This window comes from Botrytis byssoidea (assembly GCF_014898295.1).
Source record: "Botrytis byssoidea strain MUCL 94 chromosome Unknown BBYS_011, whole genome shotgun sequence".
NCBI lineage: Eukaryota > Fungi > Ascomycota > Leotiomycetes > Helotiales > Sclerotiniaceae > Botrytis > Botrytis byssoidea.
In genome coordinates this window covers 392,569-409,615 of record NW_024065852.1, presented here as the reverse complement: position 1 = coordinate 409,615, position 17,047 = coordinate 392,569, and the positions used below count along the sequence as shown (strand labels likewise).

Genomic DNA, 17,047 nt, shown 5'->3' with positions numbered 1-17,047 from the left:
AATATATCCAAACAATGATCTCACGGTCGGCGATTGGAAGACACGCACAGCTTGCTGTTCGCAGGCAATGCTGTGCTCAGCCAGCTAATCGTCGTGGCCTTGCTGCCGTTTCCTCCGGATCGACTTCATTTTCATACGAATCATCTGATGTTGCTGGAGTTAAAGTCGCAAGCAGAGATGTTGCTGGAGCCACCACAAAACTCGCTGTCGTTGCTAAGGCTGGAACAAGATATCAGACTGCACCAGGTTTGACATCAGGCTTAGAGCGATTTGCATTCAAGGTAAACTTCAAACACGAGCACCAACTTTCGCATTTTATTGTATTGTGTAAGATACTGACTTATATTTGACAAATTAGAACACCTTGAAGCGATCCGCTCTCCGTATCTGTAGAGAATCTGAACTCTTGGGCGCACAATTGAACGCTTACCACACCCGCGAGGCACTCGTCGTTGAGGCTAAGTTTCTTCGGGAGGATTTACCATACTTTACCGAGCTCCTTGGTGAAGTCATTTCCGCGACAAAGTATACTTGTAAGTCTAGATTTGAGAAAAATTCATAAGGGCGCCAACTGACTGTTCATAACAGCTCATGAATACCACGAAGAAGTCGAGCACCAGATTAAGTTGGGCCAAAAGAAACTCCTTGGGAGTGTATCCGAGCTTGCTATCAACTCAGCACACGGTGTTGCATTCCATAGAGGACTCGGAACGCCTCTCTTCCCATCTTCATCTACACCTCTCACAAAATACTTGAGCTCAGACTCCGTCAGCGAATTCTCAACCCAAGCATACTCAAAGTCAAACATCGCCGTTGTTGCAAATGGTGCCAGCCAGGCAGATTTATCGAAATGGGTAGGAGAGTTCTTCACTGGTGCTCATGCTGGACAAGGTCTCTCTGGTCCTGGTGCCACTAAATACTATGGTGGTGAGGAACGTATTGCCCATGGCTCGGGTAATTCATTTGTTCTCGCTTTCCCTGGATCTAGTTCCTTTACAGCAGGAGAATCATACAAACCTGAATTCTCCGTCCTCGCATCTCTCCTCGGTGGAAAATCAAGCATCAAGTGGTCCACTGGATTCTCAATCTTATCCAAGGCTGCATCTTCATTCCCAGGAGCCAGCGCCACAGCTACTAACTTTGCTTACTCTGATGCTGGACTTCTGGCAATTCAATTCAATGGTTCTGCGTCTGCTGTTAGATCAGCTGCTATTGAGGCTGTCAAGGCCCTCAAGGCAATTTCTGAAGGCTCCATCAGTCAAGAAGATTTCACAAAGGCTGTCGCTAATGCCAAGTACAACGCATTGGAGGAAGGCCAAAACGTTGAGGCTGGTCTTGTCTTGACTGGCTCTGGACTTGTCCACGGCGGTAAGGCATTCCAAATTGACGAAGTTGGCAAGAGCGTCGAATCTGTCAGCATTGAGAAGTTGAAATCGGTATGTACCTCTTCATTACTCATACGACGTGATACTAATGTTTATTATAGGCTGCAAAGGCTATTTTGGAGGGCAAAGCTACAGTTTCGGCAGTTGGTGATCTTTATGTTCTTCCTTATGCAGAGGAGCTTGGTCTTTCAGTGTAAAGCTAGATTTAAAGATGGGATAACGGGGTGTATTATCAAAAGCTCTTAGAGTGTATTGTAGATGTGATGCTTGCTGTGAATATATGATTGGTTTGCTTTGATGCGAATGAACCAGACATTGAATGCCTATCAAGTATAGTTTTAAAATGTTGGACTAAAGAAATTTTGTAGTCAGCCAGTTCTGCTCCTCTGAGCAGGCCGGCTCGGAATACCAATGTCACGTGATCTCGGAAATTTCTCCAATTCTTCCCGCGCTCCACGGAAGATCAAAGGCACGGCAGCAACCTCTCTTCAAATTACATCGTCCCGATTCACATAACCCTCATCTTACAAAATGGCATTTGCGTGGAAAGCCTCAGGTCTCACGTATGTAGTTGCAGTTCCGCAGCCTCCTTGCAACTCTCTTGTTTGGCACAATGGAGGGCATTGGGCGCCGCATCAGGGAAGACTTTTACTAACGTATTTCTGGATTACAGCTACAACAAGTACTTGTCCGTCGCCGCACGAACTGTTCGAAGAAGTTTGAAGGATGACAAACGATTGGCCGCTGAGCGCAGAGGAGAGATGGAGTTGAGATTCGCCAAGTGGAACGTAAGTGACTCCTCGAGTCGCGGGGATTGAATTGAGGGAGATTGACTAACGAGGATTATTGGAACAGAACGGCAAGCAAGGCGAAGTGAAGAACGTTGCGGAGGCTAATGCAGCATCAATGGCAGAGGCTACTTCATCTTCTTAAATATGAACACGGCACTTTTAAACGCCCCGGTGGGAGGAGGGGATAGAGCTGTGCGAGAAATGAATAGCAGTGTGGACTTGTACATTTGTATCATTCGGGGCTATTGAGCCAAGGCAATTGAAATGTCTCATTACTCTCGCAAATGCTCCGGTCTATTCTATATTCTGCTTGATTCCATCTGGACGACTTGACATCTCCAAAGCAGCTTATATTAGCATCTTTCATACATATCACATGGAATGTTTGAACCCCCCCGTAAACTCTGTTCGTGGTGTATTAAGGTGACAATATTATATAGTCTGGTCTAGTCGTTATACTCGTTCCTCATGCATGTCGTAGCACCTATTTAACCCATCACCCTGAAGTTGAAGATTATAATCAAGTAGCACAGAGGCGACATTGATGTGTGTGAAACAAGATTAAATATTTGACGACCATCAATATCATGGAATAGACTCAATACAATGTAAACATATACTCCTCCAATGTGAAAAACTAATTTCTGTATCTTTCACTCATTGTCCTCTTGAATATGAAATACTGCACTCATGCCACTTTCCGTAACAAGCGAGAACTCTATCTTTCTCGCAACATGGAAACGAAGGTGACGAATACTCCTCAAAAAATATATTTCGATGCTTTGAGCGATCATTCACAACAGCTACGGTAGAGCCATGCATAACAACGATGTAGCTGCTATCACGCAGCGTAAGTACCCTCTTTTATATGATAATACCTGTCGCTGACGGCCGCTTGCAGAAGTATCAGACCTTGACATTGATCAGGATCCCAGTGACCCAGCAGTAATGATGGCAGCGCTCAATCCGGAACTACGACCCGCTCCCAAGTTGTACAGCAAGGGGGTCAAGATTACGGATATTACTCAAATCTTCACAAATGCTGCTCACCGTGTGTTACCCATCACAAACCTGAAAGAATTTTGTATGGATCACGTGCTAATGGCCTGCCATAGAGCTCGAAGTAGGAGACCTTGTTAAGGATCCCTTTTTCACATTATTCGAGGCTGTTGCTGCTCTAGAGGTTTGTCTTTCACTTCTAGTGAATGGCTGAGCTGACTCTCGAGTACAGATCATGGATCCGAAAATGGATAGTGGTTATCTAGCTCCTGGAGAAACTATGGAGGATGATTACGATTTCACTCAGGCGCTACTGCCAGAGGAAGTTTTGGGTATCATTGATCAGCTTCTTTGTCATGAGGTATGCCAATCTCAAATATAACTAGAATCTTAGCAGTCTGACTTCGAATAGATGGCTTGGCACATGGGACACCCACTTGCTCAAACAATCTTCACCAGTCTATACATTGATCGAATGCTCCATCCTTCGCCTTTGAGTCTCAACGAGACCCGGTTTGACAGAGACGAGAGCTGTGCCGAAGATGAGCCTTTGATGCTGCAAGTTTTGAGGGCATACTGTCTAGGTCTGATCAAAACTTGTTGGTATGTCAACAATCGAGTGAGGTCAGAGCATTTTTACGAAGTATTTATCGCTCTTCACGTATTGATTTCATGTCACACTAATACGCATTTAGGAGGAAGATTTTGCGACCCATACATTCCATAGAAATCTGCTCGAGGGTATAGAGTATGATGAAATTCTTCGTTTCATGAAAGAGACTGTAGAATTAATTTTGCAGGCTCAGAGCATAGCCAAGGACATGAAAAAAGCTTTGTCGACTAGACTTAATTTTCGGCAGGCTTTTTTGAAAACTGTTAATACAGTAGAGTCAAGATCTCAAGATGCAAAGGAGTCCTGGCGTGAGACGCATTCGTTCATTTCTGATTTGGCATCAACCGGCAAACTTGCAAAGCCTGTTCCGCAGTCATTTAGTGTGAAATTACAGAGGAAGCTCGCGAGTACGGTTCCGCCACGTCCAATTGTTGTGGTGGGCCAGGAGAGTGCCTACGAACACTTGGAAAGGATGTGTAAGGATGGTGAAATTGCAGTTGATATACTTGATTATACAGATAGTCACAGTCTCATGGTAAGTGCAATATCACCTATGAGAATTATCTACTCTTTGGCTGATGATACATATGTAAGACTTTTGTTTCATTATTTCAAGCACGAAAACCTCAGCCATCCGTGTATATTCGAACTTTACTTCAGTATTACATGTTTGCAGATATGGTAATACTGGGTAAAATGTCCATCCGAGAAGTTCTCGATGATGATCTAGCTAGTCTTACCTTACCCGGAAACCAGCTTCTAGATCGTATCAACGATGAAGTTGAAGTTATTCATGATCCAAGATTCCACATGGCTCAAAGAATGGAGTTATTTAGATCACGCGCCGCAAACACATACATAGACATCCTTCGGACCATGTGTCAGAGCCGATGTCGCATACGCCGAACACTCTGTCACACAATCGTTGACTGGGATAATCTCCAACTTGATGGTGAGGAGATTGATCAGGAACTGAGGGAATTTACAAAAGAAAAGCCATTCATAGATAAAAACTTATCACTCGATCCAATTTACGCTTTCCCCCTATCATCATGGGCATACTATTACAAGCTCCGCCAAATGGAATGGATAGTACAGTTAGGCTTTGAACTCCAGGTTTACCAGCCAGATGAGTTATCAGGGATGTATTTTTACCTCAATCATCTTTGTAAAACGAGAAGTCGTCATCTTGAGCGTATCCGAAGCGAGGTCATGCGATCCTACTCTACACGTCGCAATGAATCGCAGCTTGATCCTACTCAAAGAGAGGAATTTACCAATGCAATTTCATTCATCAACTTCTCCATGTTAGAAGTTACCTCAACGTATGGTTTCGCAGACGCACTATCTTCGTTGTTTGAAGCACTTCGTCGTCTAGATCTTATACCCATACCCCCGAGACCATACGGCAACGATGTAATGCGTTACGAAGTCCGCATGAAACCGTTTTCTACGATTGGCCTCCCTGCCCCCTTGTCGTTTGAATTTTTCACTTACAACGTCACGCAGCCCAATGAGACCACTCTCGATTTGCTTTTGATTGCTGGAGAAGCCACTGCTGCTGCTAAGAAAGGATTCGAGATCCTGAGTAAACTCAATCCTAAAGACGCTTATTGCCGTGGATCTCATGAGAGTTGGCTGAAAGATATTAAGGACTGTTTGAAAGCGTGTATCTTTACTGGAATCTCGATTGCAGCGGTCAAAAAGGCCATCGAAGGTGCAGGCAAGGACGATAAAGTGAAGATACAGGTGGAGATACCCACAACAGGTAAAGGATATCATGATTGGTGGATCGTGCCTAAAGTTCTCCCCGATCCGAAAAGGTAATGATCAGTGATTGATTTTCATGTTTCGGGGACTCGGACTCTACTTGATCGGAAGGGTTCAGAACGTCAGCCATGGACTTCGGAGGCCTCTCTGAAAACCCTTGGGAAGGTGTCTGATAGATGCTAATCGTGCATGTCAAGATGCAAACCTTGTTACATCTTACGCAAGCTCATCGGACTGAACTTCATCCTCCACGTCTCGTGTCTTCTCTTCTCTCGTGAGGTTCAGACAGCCTGAGTAAATTAGACTGTGTGACGCAGGTACTAGATAGATTATTTATACAAATGACATCCAAAAATTTGTAGCCCAAGTGCCACGACGAAACCTCACATCTCTGCATCAACTTGATTTACCTAGTAACATCATTCCACAACGTCGAAAATGTTACACCGAACCGTCACACCACACCAAGACGCAGAATTGGATCCAGACCCTGACTTAAATAATCGAAATCTAATTGAGATTTCGATTCCGATGTCTTCCCAAAGTTCGATTGCCATGAATACGAACCAATCGCGACCCGCGAGTCTGAAGCAACAATTTTCAATATATCACATCACGACCCTGTTTCCCTCTCCACCAATCCCACCCCCCCACCCCCCCTCCCCCCCAAACTCCCACCTCGCAATTGGAAAAAACTAGAAAACAGAAAATATTCTGTTGCACATCTCAAATCTCGTCGGGCAACTCGCCGACAAACGCCATTTTTCGATGATCAAAACTTTTCACGGCACTTTGTTTCTCTCATGTAATTTTCCTGGCGGGAAAGGGACAAACATCGTTCGATGGCCCGGGTGGCCTGTTTCAATTGGGGGGTCGAATGACGGATGCGGACAGAGCGCCGATATCCATGTTCCAACTTCCAAGCAATGATGCGGATATCCATTTTACGCCGTGGGTAATATTTTGTTGGGTTTATGTTTCGTTCCATTGGTAACAACCTCGCGCTGTACTAAATTTGTCATGGCCTTGCTTATGTGTTGTTGCATGTTATTGTATGATTCGTGATTTGGCTTAGGGTCTGTTGTGGTGATATGATCACTTCTAGAGACATCATGGGCAATGAGAATTATGATTTTATTATTTATCTCAAATTGAGCCTTCAGCCATCTCCATCAGCACAGAGAAAGCTTTGGCGATCAAATGGTGGAGGTCTTGATCGGGTCCGCAATCCAACCTAACACGTATAAAGCCGGAAAGCCATGAATGACTGTATGGTGCCAATTTTGCATCGATTAAGTATGACAAGAGTTTTAAGAAATGTACATATATGCATTTGTGATATAGAATACTAATCAACTTTTGTTCAGACCCATAACGTCGTATCGTATAAAAGAGGGGGAGGGTATACGCAAAAGTCCCAACCAAAGAGAATCGCTCGATATTCATCCTTAATCAATCTACAACTCCAATCTTAGACATCTCTATCCATATATCCATAAAATGCTGCCAAGTTGTAAATGCCAATTGCCAACTTGTTCTAAACTTTCAAAGTCCGTATTTGACCGTCTTTCTTGCCCCCAATAATGCATACGGAATGTTCAGATCATGAATTCGTTCTCTCATCCAATAACCCGTCAAAAATGCAGATTCACGCTACCCATGCAAACAATTTCTCCCTATAATGCTCCTATTTATGCATACTACCACCACCTCACACGTGCCAAATTCAACGTCTTGGACCTGAGTTCACAAGTTGTCGTTGTTTGTTCACCCAACTCCTTGGAGCATCTTGTCTACGTTGCAGCACCACATGATTACTTTGTAATCTGTTCGTAAGATCGTACCAGGCAGTGGCTATCAGGTTGTTCTCGCGAGTAAGGTTCTTCACCAAAACATCATTTGCAGCCTTCACATAAGTTGAATCAGTTCTCTGCACACACGTAGTTCACATAAATGATAATATGACTCTCGGTATGGACACAATCGTCGATTGGAATAAGAGGTATAATATTATTTATGATGTTGGTTGTAAGAATAAAAAGTCGATACGGTACCTTTTGCGCTTCTGGGTCTTCTGCCAGGACGAGTCTTCGTTGAAGCTCTTGTATGGTCGACTCTTTCTTCTGGAGTTGCTGGAAATTATATTAGTCGATGCTTTTAGATCATGTTGATAGAAGTTGAGAAGGTGATGGATTTGTTTGAGAGAAAGACGACGATGGAGGTTGTGCTACTGGCAATACACCAAATGCTGCCTGCTCCCTAGCAAGTTCTTCATCGTGCTGATCATAACCTGGAGCACTTGACGCAGGCTCCTTGAGCTTTTTGTTACCGAACAATTTTCCGATTCGCTTGATTGCGGATTGCTTTTTTGGTGACGTTGGTCTTGATGTAGAAATATTGTCCTCTTGACTCACCTCTTTCAGTGCATCAAGAGCTTTTGCAGACTCGGGGTCTTTGCCTAACCCTTCGATAGAACCTGATGGGTGTTGAAAGATAGTCTTCAGTTGTTCCGAGAGTTTATCTTTGGATTTCAATGCTGCAAGAAGGTGAGACTGCTGGTCAACGAATTCTGTTCTCAAATCATTATGCTGTGCTTGGAGAAGCGCCAAGTCCTTCTCATATGACGAGGCTACTAATTCATTCGCTTCCTTGAGCTGTTCCAATGCTGTAATTTCATCAGAATCCATAGCACTCACTACCTTTAGGTTAGCTGATGTTACACGCATACTAGAAGCTTGATCACCCACAATCTGCCCGTGCTCTCAACAAATCTCGCTCGCTGCTTGTAAGTTTGGCGGTAAGCTCGTTTATTGCGTGGTTCAATCTCTCGATCTCCTTTGTGGCGTCGCGATATAGTGATTGTCCAGAGGACTTCGCTCGTTCTCTGTGAAAATCATCGAGTGTTAGTTGAAAAGGTCCAATGCTCATCATTTTGTCGACTGCTATAACTAACGCTTCGTCTGTTGGGAGGAAAGATGTGTCGCCCATGATAGTTGAGATTTGATCCTGAGAGATGGCGTGAGCCTCTTTCAACTCTTGGGTCTTCTCGCGAAGTCTCCGGATTTCCATTTCAGCTTTCTGCAGCTCGGCTCGAAGTTCAGCATTAGCTTTACCACCTTCATTACTTTTAAGAACCTGTAACTCCGCTTTCAGTCTGGATATCTCGAGCGATGGGTTCGGTTCGTTTGGACTATCACTTCGATTAAGCTCATCTTCAAGACTGAATCCACCACCCGACGGCTCTTCTGGCGAATGTGAGTCTACGCGTTCTTGAAGTTCGTTAATATACTTCTCGTCATGTCGTTGTCTTTCAAGATGAAGTTCTATCTCCTCCATTCGCGACCTAAGTTCTTCTTCTAAAGCCATACCCTTATTTTTAAGGTCGGTTATGGTATTCTCCTGTCCTTCGAGCACTTTCATGTATTCTCTGCGAGTTGTTTTGAGCAATTCATTTTCCATATGAACTTTGTCATAATCCTTTTGGTTTTCTTGTAGCACATCTAACTGCTCACGCAGCCTTGCGTTTTCCTTTTCAATAGCGTTTTGCTGGGCAAGTTTCTTTTCATAATGTTCGACCTTGTTTGCTCTCTTTAACAAAGCAGAATTCTCGACTTCGAGTTCCTTCAATCTGTCTTGAGTTTCCAAGTCTCGGGTGTGTTTAATCGATACTAACTCTTTGTTCTTCAGTTCTCTATTTACCCGAGCGTCTTCAAGCTGTTGTTCCTGGTTGGCAATTAATTGTTCCGAATCTTCAAGTCTCTTTTCGAGTCTTGAAATATACTCGCTTTTGCCTCCGTGATTAACCGTTTCTTGTAGCTGTTTGATTAGTCGGTCTTGTTCCTTAGTCTCGTCTAGTAGATGATCTCGGCTTTCTGATAGATTTTCCAAACGTGTGATCAGGTCAGCATTACGTTTCTTCAATGCTGCATGTTCCATAGATACGGCAGAATACTTTTCTTCAAGATCCAAGGCGTCATATGGCTTGGCGATACGATGAACCTCCAAGTCCGGTAAAGCGATTGAGAGATCTTGCTCTATCTACGTAGCATAATGTTCAGCGGCATTCAATAAACCATACGAACAAATTAACTCACTGTGGCTACATGGGTCGCGATTACTGATTGCATATCATGGCTTAGCTTCGTTCGGACACGATCGATATATCTCAACTGGTTAGGACCTTTCAAGGCGACCAACAGGAATATGGTTATAAGCTGGAATACCCGGTTAGTTATGGCGATGTTGTTTCTTGTTCTCACGCTTCCTACTACCTTCGTCGATTCGGTGGGATCCGAGTATTGTGCCAAAGCATTGAAGTCGATTGGATACTCGACAACCGCTGCCTTCACCCAATTATCACAGTGCTCATGAGCATATTTCAGGAGATTTTTGTAAACGGCCTCCAAGGTCTGTTTGGCGGATATCCATTTCGTAGAACTCGTTGTTTTCGAAATATCCTTAATGGCATATGCGGGGTCGAAGTCCTCTAGATCAAACTAAATTAGCATCTGTATCGAGGACCTGTATAAGATGGTCGATCATCTAGAACGTACCCAGCATATCAGAAAATATAAGGCCATCAGTCAAGTCTTCTATTGAGTTGACCTTGTTCAACACGGCAGGAAAGGTCTTGATCTAATTGCGGGAAGATGTCAGTAGTGAATGAGGAGCGCGTGAAGAATAGTGTTGAATCGCATACCCATGCCAATAGAACTGCCCTTGTGGTGTCATCGGGAGGCTCCAAACTGGAGGGCATTTTTCCTGTATTGACAGAAACCCGTTATGTTGTGGATTTCGGCGGTGTAAGGAGATGCGAAGAAGTTGAGTGAGGCTTGAAGTCTTATCGTGCGTGCAGGTGCAGATGCAGGTGCACATAAATTTCTAGATTACACGAAATTGTACTTTTAGTGATGGACCCTGGGAGACTGGATGGAGACTGAAGACTGGAGACTGGAGGCAGGAGGCTGGGAGCTGTGGGATTTTGGATGCAAAGATTTTGCTTTGTTATAGACCGGTATAGTTTTAAGGTTAACAGCAATTGAGAGAGGAAAGGCTTGCAACTGGGTTCTCGCAATGATTTTATGCTATTTATTTCCCATGTTTCATTGTTCTCCAAGTACACTTTTATTCAATTGCACTTTCTGCTTGTGTTGTTAAGCTAAAAGTCCAGGCTCGAGTCCCCCCTGTTGAACATCTCTTTGACTGTGGGGTCAATTAACAGTAACAATCAATTATTTTGCGGGGGGATACATACAAAGGAAAAGAAAGTCTTCAAAGGATCTTGAGTATGTGAGTAGAGAGGAGCATGGGTAGAAGTCCGTTTGCAGCTACAAAGACATATCAGAGGACAAGAAGTTTAGAGACATCTGAATATTTCCGCATATACTCTAGTTTTTGAAAGTATTGGTGGAAGTGTTGGTTAAAGTATTGGTTGAAGTTTACCTAGGTAACTGTGGAAATCTGCACAATTGACCATGGCCAAAGACCTGAGCAATTGATAAGTAGGTAGATGGGGAGAAGTTGATCTGGTCAACTCAAGATAGAAAGTCTACGTGAATTTTCACCACAAACAAGAAATTGTATGTGATACAGTTAGACACTCATATTGCTCTGAGTTGTTTAATCGATAGACAGCATTTGATTCATCCGTTTCACGTTCAGCTTATCCGAAAGCAAACCCCCTGAGTACGCATGTTGTAAAAGATATGTAAGTGAGAGATTATTAGATTTCTTCTGTAGTCTGCGATGACACACGAGTTGGCTGCCCTGATTCTCAAGGACGCTGATGTTCGACCGATTACCGTTTTCCCAAATCATTCTATATAAAAACAGTCCCAAGACCATTTCGACTCCATTCCCCAATGCCTTCCATATACACTGACCGTATTGACGGGGAACCACCAAACTCCTCGATAATACCCAGTACCCCTTATGAACGTTATGTATACACCGTCGATGGGTAGAATTTCCTAAATGCGCCTATTTCCAATTTCATATATCGTGTCGTCATCAAATTCCATTCTTAGTTATTGGCATTTACAACCTGATCCTCTTCGATAACGGCATGATAATCGTTTCCCCATGCCTGAACAGTAACAAGGACTTGAGCTGGAGCTTTGGCAGCGAAGCCTCTGTTGAACAAATTAGATACAATCATAGACAATGGGCAATAAGCATGCTTACTTGATGAGGTTGTATTCATGTGTAATAGTACCTCCAGCTTTTTTGATCGCGTCCATCGCTTGCTGTACTACATCGTTTGGAGTATCGTCCGGATACGAAACAATCACTGATTTTTGAGGTGCTGCTGTGCTCAACCCAGGAATTGCAAGTAGGGAAATGGTGAGTAGAGCGAGACTCGTAAACTTTGTAATGAACAACATGTTGATAAAAATTTGGATTTTTCTTGTATGTATGAATATTGAATATTGCTACGGTTCGACTGTTGATTAATCGTTGATCAAAGATTACAATCAGAAGTTAGAAGATGTGGATATGGGATGAGGACATACGGGAATGGATGTATGACGATGTTGATTAGGTGTGGCGCTAGCGGACCGATACCTAGCGTGATTAAGTAATTGATTGTCTCTTAGTGCCTCAGCCATTCACTAGTTCAATTTGTCTATAAACTTTCAGGTCAGTAGCGTGAGTGAGTGCAAGACAATTAAATCAACATCGTCGCGTTTCTGCAAACAAACGTCTTTGATATTCAACTTCAAAGCAACGTGAATCCGCGAACACACATCAAGAATACAATCAATTCGACCTTTCTTGTCATCTGGTCGACGGAACTAATTATAACTTGCGTGAGATCTGACTTGGGGATTGGGATAGGAGGACAAAGGCGTGGGGCATCAAGCTATCTATCTATAAGGACTGGGCCTCATAGGAAGAGAAAATTGAATACAGAGAGTTTGAGGGTTACAAAGGGTTTTCAGAGAAATTGGCAATCATCAAATACACACTTCTAGTTCTTCTCGAGTTGAATACTTTTGCATGGTACTAGTTAGCTGTTGTTTAAAAGCTCCTTCTTGTTTAATCGAGTCGTGGAGCTTGGTGGTTTTTCACGACAAAGACCTTTTTTTTCTGTGGCTGCCTTTCATCATCAAGATCATCATTACAAGTCTACGCACCTTTGCAACCTTCTGCGGCTTCCCTTATAGCCCATCATGTCATTTGGAGTCCCTTCTGATGAGGTAGCGGAGGACTACAAAAGAGCCCTTGAAGATTTGACTATGAATTCGAGATATGAGATCAGCAATCTAACCGTTATAGCAAAAGAAAACACCGAACATGCTTTGGCCATTTCAGAGGCATTGAAGAACCATATAAAACAGGTAGGATAAATATTCTCATTTCGTAATGCTAGTAGAGTCTAGTAGCTATAGTCGTGCTTTGCTTTGTGCCTACATTTTGCTTCCATTACTTACGAATCAATGACAGACTTCTCCGCAAAAGAAACTACCTGCTTTCTACGTCCTCGATTCTGTAGTCAAGAATGTTGGAACACCCTATACGCTCTTCTTCGGTCGACAACTTTATTCAACTTTCATGGAGGCGTATGCCTTGGTTTCTCATGATGTGCGAAGGAAGATGGATGAGATGTTGAAGACTTGGAAAGAGCCTGTGCCGGGCTCTATAGATACACGACCTGTATTTCCTCCAGAAGTAACTCGCCCCATCGAAAATGCTCTCATAAAAGCTAGAACCTCAGCTCTCCAACAAGAGCAATTGAGGAGTCAACAGCAGTTAATGAATCGAGGTCGATCTGCCGTAGGCCAGGCTCCCTATCGCAACACACCAACTCCTCCGAACCAATCTCGTCAACCTCTTTATCCCCCTCCCGGAAATTCTGGATACCCTCAACAATACCCTCCAGCAAATGGCCAACAGTATAACAACCAAGCCAACGGTCATCTGCAGCTTGGACTCCCTCAGGTAAGTGAAGCATCCTAACATTCCTGCTTGATACTAATATTTTCAAGCGACCACCTCCAACTCAATATTCTCAACAGCCAGGTAGCTCGGCATCCTGGCAGCAGTCGCAGCCTCAAGGTTATCAGCCACCAGAGGCAAGCGTAGATATGTTGAATAGGGATATCTCCAATCTCATTGCTTCTTCAAAGGCAGAATTTGCCCAGAGTCCATATGACAGTAGCATACAAACAAGACTGAAAGCCTTGCTTGATTTACAGACCATTCTACAAACTCAAAGGCTTCCACCTGATCAAATAGCAATGATAAAAGAACAAGTTGCACAACTATCTGGGCCTCCCCAGCCAGCCCCTAAAATTCCATCCCCTAGGCCAGCACCTGTAGCTACGCCAACACCCCAACCTCAGCCGCAGCCAACCTTGAGCTCTTTGCTAGGCCCTGGTGGACTGGCTGCTCTATTAGCGCGACAATCTGCAACACCACAAATTCCCACGCCCCCTCCCCCTCAAGCTAGTATCGCGGTCCCGTCACCTCAACCACAACTTGCACTACCTCTACAGCTACCCTTTCAACCAGCTCCCTCAGCCCCTGTTTTGGCATCTGTTCCAAAACCTGCAGCTGATCCTAACTCATTATTGGAAAGACTTCGGGCTGCTGGTATGCTACCTGGAATACCAGCAGTGTCAAGCACACCCATTCAACCACCAAGTGCTGTAGGCAGCGCTAATCCTCCCGGCTTCCCTCCATCTCTACCCTTCATAAGTGCGCCCCCCGTGTCAAGAACGCCACTACTAGTAATTCCCAATGATGTCGTTTTAAAGCCAGCGTCATTAAAAATGTAAGGACGTTTGCGCGATTCAAACTTTGATCTCCTGCTAACAATCACAGGTTTCGCCCGCATCTTATCTCCAATCTCTACGAGAAGCTTGGCGCGCCATGTACACAATGTGGACGACGTTTCCAATCAGATACAGAAGGTCGAAAGAAGAAAGCTGCCCATATGGATTGGCACTTCCGTATTCATCAAAGAATGACTGAGGCTGAGAAGAGGGGCCAACATCGAAGTTGGTATGTTGATGAACTGGTAAGTAGTCACGCCACTATTCCACTCCCAGAATCTAATACCTTAAAGGACTGGATAAAATGGCGCGAACCAGAAGATGATCAGGTGAATGATGCATCGGATACTACTCAAGGTGTTGCTGGCTCATCTTCGGCCACGAACGCTAAGCCAAAGCTTCAATATCTAGCGGTGCCAGACGATCCTGCTCTTGCTGGAAGTGTTTGTCCTATATGCCAAGAGAAATTTGAGATGAAATGGCTAGATGATGCACAAGAGTTTGTATGGATGGATGCTAAGAAAGTGGGCGATCGTATTTATCATGCTAGTTGTTATGCCGAAGCCACGAAAGACAGAGGCACGCCTGAGCCAACGGTTCTGGGCAAGAGGAAAGCGGAGGTGAGTTTCACGCCTTGTACTCTTTAAATTATGATCAATAATACTAAATTGCGGTAGGATCAGGAACCTCACTTACGGACGAAGATCAAGACGGAGCCTTAGTCAATGTATTTTTTCAAAATTAGCCACAGGCATAAAATAGGAGTTGCAGTGGATTTCTTGCATTAGAAGAGTTTTATCAGATCGATGCATCTGCATAAAGAGAGTGTTGGGCGGAAAATTGGCTTACGAAAAGGAATAGCATGCGAGCGATGTGCTTCAGATACCAGACATTTGCTATTCGTAGATGAAATCAATATGAAGATGATTTTTAGACGACATTGCCCAATCATCGTTCAGATGTATTTATGTGATACTGTGCTTATTGCCTTTGAATGCCTAGAAGACCACGGTACAAAGATGACCATTTCTTACAACATATCAACATACACTTCAATTTTTATCTATAATTTCGTTTTACCCTTCTCTTCCCTTCTATCTTCCTTCCCCATTTCACGGCTTACCCACCAACAATCCACTATAGTTGTAGAACTTGTAATTTCTAACTACATCTCTTGCTCATGAGTCAACCCTACGCGCTTGGTGATGATATCTGCATTTCATTCTAGAACTTAGAAGGTAAGAGCTTGCTATCTTCCACGTAGATCATGAGAACTCGCTACATCCATTGAAACGAAAGACTGATGAGGGTTAGCGAAGAGCCAATCAAGGATTTCCGAAGTTGGGTAGGCTTTGAAGCTGTGCCATTGCGGCGCACCTATACGCGCGTTTTGGAGTGAACTATTTGATAGAAGCTTCGGTTGCAACAAATATTGACACGAACCTGGAAGGGATAAACTACTCCTCATCCAACAGAATATGGTGATGTCCAGGTGAACCCAGACTCATGCCTCGATATTCACGACAAACAGAATCAAAGTAAAGTTAATCAATCTACCTAACAGGGAGCCAATGTGCTGTTACTTCAATTCGAGATTTCATATGAGCTTAACACTGTAGTGAAGAGATATGGTCAACATTACTACTGAATTCGTTACATTAAACTTCGCCTACAACAGCTACCTTCTTGTGAGCTTCGAAATCCAAAGTATCCTCCTTGCGCAATAGGCTTCAGATTGTCAAAAAATTGATCTTAAGTACCGCGATCCGAACTCCAAATAACACCCGCAGACATAAATCGTTAAAATTCTTACAACCCACTCGTCTTCAACCAGTCGCCGAAACTTTGGAGTCCTGGATGCTCCTTTCTCAGAGCCTTGATATCAGCTGCATACCCCCTTTTTTCGAACCAATTGAACATCAATCCGACATCCTTGATCGCCCAAAGAAGAGTAGATCCAACGAAATTGAATGTTCTCGGGATATCTTTTCCCAGTCTCGATTCAAATATTTCATTTGCTTCTCCGAAAGTTAATTCGTCACCCGCTAGACTGATGGCGCGTCCAGTGTACTCCTTCGGGTTGAGCAATGCCTGAGCCGCAAAGTATCCAATACCGGCAGTCGCGACGAGCTGGAGTTTGGTAGTCGGAGCTAAAGAAGCACACCAAGCGGTTGGGAAAATCTTGCCTGCGAATCCAGGGGCAAAGTTCTCCATAAACGCGACAGGTCGCAGAATGGTCCATGACATTTGGGTCCCTGCACTTTTCTCCTTCAAATATTTCTCGATATTGGCTTTGCTGATGAAATGAGGAATATCCGTCGGATCATTATCGGAATCCTCGCCGTGACGATCCACAGATGTGAATACGAAATGTTCTACGCCATGCTTGATGGACGCGTCGATAAAAGCTATGCCTTGCTCTTCTTCGCTCGCGCCTGCATTGCCAAACCCCATGTTGGGCATGGTAACGCAGAAGACGCTCTCGATGGGCTGAGGAGCCGCTTCGAAAATTGCAGGACACTCATTAAGATCGCCCTGAAGAAGTTTGATCTTGTCGGATTTCTTGGCTAATTTCTCTGCTGCTGGTGATTCGACGTTGCGAGTCAGAGCAAATATGGTAATATCAGACGATCCAGTAGCAGCGAGAAGAGCATCAATTGCTGCTCCCCCTTGTTTACCGGTCGCTCCCGTGATGAGAAAAGTGTTTGTCAT

At 44.0% G+C, this 17,047-nt stretch overlaps 7 protein-coding genes across 7 annotated transcripts; 4 read left to right on the top strand and 3 right to left on the bottom strand.

Moving 5' to 3' along the window:
* Positions 1–14: 14 nt before the first annotated feature.
* On the top strand, positions 15–1,582 carry EAE97_006149 (uncharacterized protein; the record flags this gene model as incomplete). Its single annotated transcript, XM_038876662.1, has 4 exons — positions 15–281; positions 359–533; positions 589–1,436; positions 1,487–1,582. The coding sequence occupies 4 exons, from the start codon at positions 15–17 to the stop codon at positions 1,580–1,582; spliced, it is 1,386 nt and encodes a 461-aa protein (XP_038732369.1).
* Positions 1,583–1,916: 334 nt separating this feature from the next.
* EAE97_006148 (uncharacterized protein) lies at positions 1,917–2,318 on the top strand (the record flags this gene model as incomplete). Its single annotated transcript, XM_038876661.1, has 3 exons — positions 1,917–1,948; positions 2,059–2,173; positions 2,241–2,318. The coding sequence occupies 3 exons, from the start codon at positions 1,917–1,919 to the stop codon at positions 2,316–2,318; spliced, it is 225 nt and encodes a 74-aa protein (XP_038732368.1).
* A 625-nt stretch (positions 2,319–2,943) lies between these two features.
* Positions 2,944–6,168, top strand: EAE97_006147 (uncharacterized protein). The gene is made up of 7 exons (XM_038876660.1): positions 2,944–3,026; positions 3,078–3,227; positions 3,292–3,359; positions 3,408–3,536; positions 3,588–3,818; positions 3,871–4,323; positions 4,383–6,168. Exons 1-7 carry the CDS (start codon positions 2,993–2,995, stop codon positions 5,613–5,615), a joined length of 2,298 nt encoding a protein of 765 aa, XP_038732367.1. The 5' UTR covers positions 2,944–2,992; the 3' UTR covers positions 5,616–6,168.
* A 1,116-nt stretch (positions 6,169–7,284) lies between these two features.
* EAE97_006146 (uncharacterized protein) lies at positions 7,285–10,314 on the bottom strand (the record flags this gene model as incomplete). Its single annotated transcript, XM_038876659.1, has 9 exons — positions 7,285–7,464; positions 7,613–7,690; positions 7,973–8,253; positions 8,306–8,442; positions 8,512–9,596; positions 9,653–9,772; positions 9,830–10,044; positions 10,112–10,193; positions 10,258–10,314. The coding sequence occupies 9 exons, from the start codon at positions 10,312–10,314 to the stop codon at positions 7,285–7,287; spliced, it is 2,235 nt and encodes a 744-aa protein (XP_038732366.1).
* A 1,266-nt stretch (positions 10,315–11,580) lies between these two features.
* EAE97_006145 (uncharacterized protein) lies at positions 11,581–11,941 on the bottom strand (the record flags this gene model as incomplete). The annotated part of the gene is made up of 2 exons (XM_038876658.1): positions 11,581–11,689; positions 11,742–11,941. 2 exons carry the CDS (start codon positions 11,939–11,941, stop codon positions 11,581–11,583), a joined length of 309 nt encoding a protein of 102 aa, XP_038732365.1.
* Positions 11,942–12,730: 789 nt separating this feature from the next.
* Positions 12,731–15,057, top strand: EAE97_006144 (uncharacterized protein; the record flags this gene model as incomplete). Its single annotated transcript, XM_038876657.1, has 6 exons — positions 12,731–12,898; positions 13,005–13,499; positions 13,547–14,334; positions 14,385–14,580; positions 14,629–14,955; positions 15,013–15,057. 6 exons carry the CDS (start codon positions 12,731–12,733, stop codon positions 15,055–15,057), a joined length of 2,019 nt encoding a protein of 672 aa, XP_038732364.1.
* A 1,087-nt stretch (positions 15,058–16,144) lies between these two features.
* Positions 16,145–17,047, bottom strand: EAE97_006143 (uncharacterized protein; the record flags this gene model as incomplete). Its single annotated transcript, XM_038876656.1, has 1 exon — positions 16,145–17,047. One exon carries the CDS (start codon positions 17,045–17,047, stop codon positions 16,145–16,147), a length of 903 nt encoding a protein of 300 aa, XP_038732363.1.

Bases quoted from the DNA above. Each gene is read 5' to 3' on its own strand.
- EAE97_006147 (XM_038876660.1), top strand. From the start codon at position 2,993: ATGCATAACAACGATGTAGCTGCTATCACGCAGC. The intron at 3,027-3,077 runs GTAAGTACCCTC...GGCCGCTTGCAG, and splicing joins TGTAGCTGCTATCACGCAGC to AAGTATCAGACCTTGACATT. The intron at 3,228-3,291 runs GTGTGTTACCCA...GGCCTGCCATAG, and splicing joins CTTCACAAATGCTGCTCACC to AGCTCGAAGTAGGAGACCTT.